Source organism: Ovis canadensis, chromosome 12, assembly GCF_042477335.2.
Source record: "Ovis canadensis isolate MfBH-ARS-UI-01 breed Bighorn chromosome 12, ARS-UI_OviCan_v2, whole genome shotgun sequence".
NCBI classification, from domain to species: Eukaryota; Metazoa; Chordata; class Mammalia; order Artiodactyla; family Bovidae; genus Ovis; species Ovis canadensis.
In genome coordinates, this window is record NC_091256.1 from 43,692,264 (window position 1) to 43,699,464 (window position 7,201).

General features: G+C 47.5%; 1 protein-coding gene across 5 annotated transcripts; it reads right to left on the reverse strand.

The window, feature by feature from the left end:
- Positions 1 to 396: 396 nt before the first annotated feature.
- Positions 397 to 6,977, reverse strand: ZBTB18 (zinc finger and BTB domain containing 18). 5 transcript variants are annotated; one of them, XM_069545516.1, is made up of 3 exons: positions 6,889 to 6,933; positions 4,498 to 4,581; positions 397 to 2,146 (listed from the first exon to the last, which is right to left on the reverse strand). In XM_069545516.1, the coding sequence occupies exons 2-3, from the start codon at positions 4,508 to 4,510 to the stop codon at positions 564 to 566; spliced, it is 1,596 nt and encodes a 531-aa protein (XP_069401617.1). In that variant the 5' UTR covers positions 4,511 to 4,581; positions 6,889 to 6,933; the 3' UTR covers positions 397 to 563. The 5 variants fall into 5 exon arrangements, with proteins under 5 accessions (XP_069401617.1, XP_069401616.1, XP_069401618.1 ...); XM_069545515.1 differs by lacking the exon at positions 6,889 to 6,933 and adding an exon at positions 6,029 to 6,112; XM_069545519.1 differs by lacking the exon at positions 6,889 to 6,933 and having other exon boundaries at positions 1,303 to 1,346; positions 1,459 to 2,146; positions 4,498 to 6,005.
- Positions 6,978 to 7,201: the final 224 nt, after the last annotated feature.

Sequence of the window (7,201 nt, forward strand, 5' to 3'; positions counted from 1 at the left end):
TCATTGGGAACCGTCAGAAAACCAGAAGTTGCCACAGAAAGTTTTAAGTCAACTGCTTGTTTAAAAATAGATAATCCAGCATTTCAGAAATTTTCCATTTGGGTCTAAAAGCATTCAGGTTTCCAACAGCCAGAAAAGATTCATGCAATTTGAGACATATAAAGAGGCTAATAAAACTGGAGGGAATTTCTCCTTTTAAAAAAAAGAAAAAGTGGGAAAAAGGAGAGAGCTCAAAAGACACCGCAGTGCTGACAAAACAGACCCTATGAAAGCATTTTGTGATAGGACGATTTGTTTCAAAGGTTCTTATTGGCTTACTTCCCCTACCCCCTCGAAAGAAAGGAAGAAAAAAACACCTCTCTATTCTCCGACTTGCTCTAAAGTTCCTTTAATCAGGATGCTAAATTAGTGAGATTCTCATGCTATTCTAAAGTGCAAAAACAAGTTAATATCCCAACCTTTCAGTTCCAGGAAACGAGACTGCTTTTAGACCGTACCACAACTATATAGAGATCTATTTATATATAGGTATATATATATTATTTATATATATATATATAAAATTATTTCCAGAGTTCTTGAGAGCTATCTTCTAAGGTCCAGTCTCTGACCGCGGGCAGGCTCAGCGCCTCGCTTTTGACCGACAAGGAGTTCACCAACTCACAGTGGAACTTGCGGATGTGCCGGTACAGGTCCCCGGACTGCGTGAACCTGCGCTCACACCACTTGCAGGCGTGCGGCTTCTCGCGCGTGTGCACCACGGCGTGGCGGCTCAGGTTGTGCGAGTACTGGAAGCTCTTGCCGCACTGCGTGCACGTGTAGGGCTTCTCGCCCGAGTGAGTCCTCTCGTGGCGCTTCAGGGTGTACATGCAGGAGAATGTCTTCCCGCACAGCGAGCAGGTGGGCACGTTGACGTCGGCGGCCGGCTTGCTGCGCAGGCCGTCCTGCTCGCGGAAGTGCGTGCTCAGGTGGATCTGCAGGATGTGCGGGCTGGGGAAGACCTTGTTGCACAGGGGGCACATGAAGATCTGGCCGGCCGGGCTCAGGATGTTGGAGACGTAGGGCAGCAGGCTGCTCTCCATGCCGCCCTCCACCTGGACCCGCTCGCTCTCGGGGGTCATCATCTCGTCGTCGCTGGCTTTGTCCTCCCGCTCCAGCTCCCTCAGGACCGAGTCCTCCCTCAGAGGAGCCAGATGGGCCGGCTCATACTGTACCCTGTTATTAGTGCTCACACTCTCTTTCACAGTGCTATGTTCCATGTCATAGTCATTAGTGCCAACATCACTCTCATCACAGGAAGCCTCTTTCTCCACCTTCACCTGCACCAGGTTGCTTCTCAGCACGTCCTGTGAAGAGAAATAAGAGCTGTTCAGATTTTCAACTCCTGAAAGGCTGGACTTGACAGACAGGTCCAGCACACAGTCAACATCTGCCGAATCCCTCACGGAGGTGACAGACCTCTGGGACAAAGACTCTGTTGAGCTGCAGGGGCTGGCTACTGTTTTTCCAGCTGCTGTGGCGTGTGGCTCTGCCTCTCCGCCAGCCTGGGGGATGCCTGCTGAGTCCGAGGGCAATCGCATCCACATGTTCCCAGGCTCGGCCGCCAAGTCCCTTTTGCTGGGCAAGATGTTCAGTTTCTCATCTTCCCCTTCATCTTCATCACTGGGCAAATCGCCTGCCATGTGGCTGCTGCCATCCGAGAGGCTCTCGACTTTGTCCGAACAACTTGAAGCATCTTCTTCCTTTTTGGTGCTGTCTGCCTCCGTGGTGGCTTTCTCTTTCAGCTTCTTTTTGCAGACTTTGACAATGTCATACATGTGGAGATAACTGGCAGCTGCTAGCACGTCTTCAATGGGCAAGTCTTTGAACTGGAGTTTCCCTTCATACATGAATTCAAGCAGGAGAGCGAAGGCTGGGGCTGTAACAATGTCGCTGTTCAGATGAACAATGTCTCTTTTGTCCAGCTGGTCCTTGTAAAAGAGGTGGAAATACATGCTGCATGAAGCCAGTACAGCTCGGTGCGCTCGGAACTGGGCATCTCCCACCAGAACAGTGCAGTCACAAAGAAAACCCTGATGTCTCTGCTCGCTCAGACACTGCAGCAAATGTCTACTATGGTCTGGAAACTCCATACTGTCTTCATAACCTGGGAAGAGAGAAATTTCTCATGAGAGTCTGGTTAGGAACAACTTTTCAATGCTCTAGTCCCCACTTAAAAAAAAAAATCAGCTTGGGCCTCGGAGGTACATGTCCCTGAATTTTAATCAGGCTTATGACCCAAGCACTACCAAATCACACACACACACACAAAACCAAGTGTGAGAAGAAAAATGTACGCTTTCGAAACTTCTTACTCCAGCCAAACAGTCTCTGATGCGTCTCCACCTTCCCTGAACTTTTAGTCAAGTTTTAAAAGTCTTCATTTCAATACAGTCTTACTGAGAGTACGAATTTAGGTCTCTTTCAGAAGAAATTTAACTAACTCTAATCATCAAATTATGTCCTACAAAACCTACAAAATAGTTTTATTCTCAAAGGGAACAACTCAAATAATGAACAAAGAAAAGTCGCAAACACATTCTGGAAGATTCAGAAAACTTGTTCAACCATCCTTTTTTATTACTTTTGATACCTGACTGCACTTAGAAAGCACGATTTAAACACACACATTTGGCTGAATCAAGGAAAAAAAAAAGAAATCGCATAATTAGTCCAGAAATCAGCAAACAACTTACTTTTAAAGTCAGAGTGTTAAAACAACAAAAGCCTTGTGTATAAAAACAGATGTTAATGCCTTAAGATTTGCAGGTATAGCACACATGTACGAGATCAGAAGGAACTACACGAACAGATGGAAAAGATCATCCTTACTATGAACAAATCCAAAATTTTTTTTTATGAATTAAGAAAAGAAATGATTGTATTTCTTTGTAAAATCTGTACATTTAGAATATTAAAAACCAGAAGGGCTTTACTTAACTCTGAAAATTCTCATCTTAACTTTGATCTGTTGCATACCAAAATGAGTTCTATATTAAAATTAATACAAACTTTTAAGTAAAGGCATATTACATTTAAATGAAACTCAAAAGCTGTACAGGTTCGACATACCAAAAAAAGCCTTGCTAGTAAAAGAGAAACTATTTTTTTTTTTTACTCTGCCATACCTCAGTCAACAGAAAATACTTTGTTTCAACATAACTTGATATATTCTGAAATAGCCTTTATTCTTTCAAATGTGCATCGCTGCCCTTAGTTTCTGGTGAAAAAGGGTAAAATGGAGGGTGGGGAGACGCAGATGTACAAAGGGTCAAAATTCAACTGCAAAATTCAACTCCCTAAAAATAAAGAAAGCCCGACTTCCCCTTTCCTATGACTAGAACCAAGGTTCCACATCATCCAGCTCAAAAAGTGCATTTGGGGAATGGATACATATTAATTTAGTATTTAAAAATTACTCCCCTGCTGCTTCTACACTTTGCCCAAGATGGACTAAAACTTTCAGCCTAACCCAATACATTCTGCAAGATGCCACTGCTAGAATAAACCAAGATTTACAATACAATCACTTTAAGTGCCCCACAGCTAACATCAATCCTAATCCTTGAGAGGGCTAAAAATAAAGATTGGAGGGCAGCTCACAAGGTAGCCGTGATCAAATTAGGAGGCTGAGAGGACAGAGAGGGACGAAGAAGGAAGCTTATAAACATCTGATCCAGCTGACTGTGGCCATATGGCAGCTGCTGCCCAGATAAAGAGATTAAGAATAGAGGAGTGCGATTACAGCTGTCTGGCCAATTCAGGCAGCTCAAATCTACAAGTTCTAAATTAGTCGCTAACACAAAAACTCCTGCAAATAATTATCGTTATGCTGAAATAAAAGATCTCTTAAGTATATATTTGAGAGAGAAATGAGGAAACCAGTCAAACTATTCTCTTGGGGACAAAAGTTTTTTTTTTTTTTTCTTTTAAAAAAAACCTTTGGTTTCAAAAGCACTACAGCTGTATGTTTCAGTGAGTAGTGCTGCTGAATGTTTTGAAGAATAAAGTTTCACAGTGGAATTAATTACACAACAATCTAGCTTCTTAACTAGAATAATCTTCTCATATAAGTTTGAATGCTGGATTCCAAACAGTTTACTGTTTCTCTCCCCCCCCACCCCGACTCCAAAAGCAAAAGGAATCTAAATAGCAGTGAACAACAACAAAAAAGCATTTTAATCCGAAGTGATCTCAAAAAGAAGTATTTCAAAGCCTTTCTTAACATCTCAAAACTTGAAATATTCTGTAAAGTTCTTTACCGCTCAAGCAAAATGGGATAAAAATTAAAACTAGACAAGCCCAAGACTTTCAATGCCAATAAGATGTTCATTTAATACTCAATTCCACATTTTACTCCTAAACTGGATTAGAAAAGTAATGTGATTTTTTTTAAAAATTAAATATACAAAACACCAAAACAGAAATATGCTCAATCTAATCTCTTGCTACTCCTACCTTTAGGACACATAAACCTGATTAAGTCTTTTCCTCTGAGTCTCGCTGGCTCCAGGTCTGTTACATCGGTGGAAAAAAAGCAGACTAAGAGAGACAGATGCAAAGTGGAGATGATGTTAGAGAGGAATGAGATACCTTCTCCACCACAGATCCGCACACACTAACTCCCTGTCTGTGTGTTAGAATAAAAGGCTGAGGGATGGCAGGCTGTCAGCTGCTCTGACATCATGTTCAGATGGAAATGCTACCTCCAGCTGTGCTCCTTTTAATGCCATATGCTACTCCTCTACACTCCTGCCACCAGCTTTTTCTTAGGAGAACTTTTCTCTTCTGTTAGTATAAACAAAATACTTCAAAGTCTCCCTTTTTTCCCCCCAAACTTTCTAACAGAAGAAATTGAAAAACTCAGCATATGGAGTTCTACTGTATTTATGGAATAGCAACACTTCTGTCTTAAGTTGGTGGACTGGCTTACATACTGACAGCACACTCTTGCCACGGTGCTATTCAGGAAATCCAGATTCACTTTTATTCAACTCCAACATTTAGTTTCAAAGGCAGCTTAGGGATATTTTTAAACCAACCCATTTGACATCTCCAGTCCCATTTCAACATTATTACGGCACTTTAATTTCTTTTTCTCTGCGGAGAGAATGGTATACATGTCTCAGGATGTTGGAAGACTATTCAGAACTATGACTTCAACCTGGTTCTCATTATTTCACCCTTACATAACTACTTATCTAAAACTACCTTCTCTGTAAAATTTCTCACACTGCCAGTTAATGCAAATTTCAACTCTCAGTATCAACAAGCTGAAACTGCACTTTCTGAAATCCTGGAAAGTACTTCAATGAGACAAATTAATGAACTGATAACCTGCTACAGCCACCTAAAATGAATGCTGCATCTGGGTATCTGATCCGACTTTCCCCTCAGAGCAGAACTTTGTCTTCCCCTTGATCTGTGTCCCATAACAATCTTTTTTTGGGTCACTCTGTAACATTCATGATCACAAGAAAACCTTTCAGGGAGAAAGGGGGAAGGGGTGGGGGAACCTAGGTCTAGCAAGTTAGTTAAGTTTTTTAGCTACATGTGCGGGTCTTTTCGAATGGCTGATGAAATTGGAAAGCAACATGGGCTGGCCAGACCGGTGCCCTGAAAGGGGCTGCGACATCTGTGAATGTCAAATACGTCTGCACAGGCTCCTGTGGGGGTGAGGAACAGAAAAGGCTCTGGGGCCTGAGGCGCCAAGTGTCACAGTCCTGGTGATAACCACTCTGTTCTCATTAGAAAAACCATGGCCAAGAGTTAAAGAAAGAGTAACAAAGGCCAAGTTTCTCTCTCCCGTGCTTCTTGCTTTCCCAAAGTCACAAGCCCAACTTTCTCTAACTTCGCGATGAATGACATAATTATGAATGCTTATTTCAGGAGGCACTCTTTGGAGATAAAATTCCTCAGCCACACCACCTATTCTGCACAAATGCCCTCGCCTCATTCCCATATATCAGACATTAATCACCCCATTTACCCAGTGGGGTGGGGGGGCGGAGAGTGACAGTTTAATGAGTCCCGAGCACCGCAATGGTCCAGCGACTCCCACTCCACAAATCAACCTCTTTGCGCCTCGCAGCCGCAGGTCCGGAGAGGGTTTTGTGAGGCCGGGTTTTGTTTTTCAAGGAGGTGGGGGCAGGGGTGCGGAGCAGGGAGGCGGCGGGGGTGGGGGTGGGAAGCAATGCAAATTTTTACGTAGTTGGCTGTGCATAAAACACTAGGGGAAAGAGGAAGGTTAAACCACAGGGAAGGAGGTGGAGGGCGTAGAGCCGGTGCAGCAGGAAAACACCTTAAACAACAGACGAGAAAACAGACCCGGGTCACGGCAACAACAAAAGAAAAGTCGTAAGAAGCCGGGGGAGGGTGGCTGCTACCGCTTCCCTGCCGCCACGGCGAGAGCCCCCGGCAACTGCCCCGGCCCGGGAGGGGCCTCCCCGCGGGCGCCGCCGCAGCTGCAAGGGTCCCCGGAGCCGCGGCCGTCCCGGCGCCGTGCAGCTGCACCGCTCCCAAGCCCCCGCCCCGCGCCCCCCGCCCCCGAGAGGCGCCGCCGCAGCTGCACCGGCCGGAGCGCGCCCCGCGCCGCAGCTGCACCGGCCGCACCCCGCCCGACCCGCAGCTGCGGCGGCCCGGCCCCGCACCCGGCCCCTGCTGCGGCGGTGCCCCCCGCCACCCCTAGCTCCACCCGCACAAACTAACTCCACTCGCGGGGCCCGGTCGCCCTCCCGCCTGCCCGCACTGCCCCGCCGGCCGGGGCCGCACAGCCGGCGCCCCGCCCGCCAGGGCCCCGGGCGCGGAGGGGGCGCCGGGTCGGGGCCGGGGGCCGGCGCCGGGACTCACACGGAGCGGCCCTAAGTCACCGCGTCCCCGCCGCCGCCGTGTCCTCCGCCTCCCGGCCGCCGCTGCCGCCGCTGCCGGACTTGGTGGGCTTCCTCCTCCGCGGGCCCCCCCTCCCTCCCTCCCGGCCCCCCCGCCCCCCAATCCCGGCTCCGTCGCCCGCTCCCCCTGCCCCCTCCCTCCCTCCCGCCCACCCCCTCTGGCAGTCGGAGGAGCGCGGCGGAGCGAAGAGGCCCCACTCTCAACGGCTCCCCATGGCAGCAGCCCAGCGGCGGCCGCAGCCTGCCAGACACAGCGAGGGAGCGAGCGAGCGCGG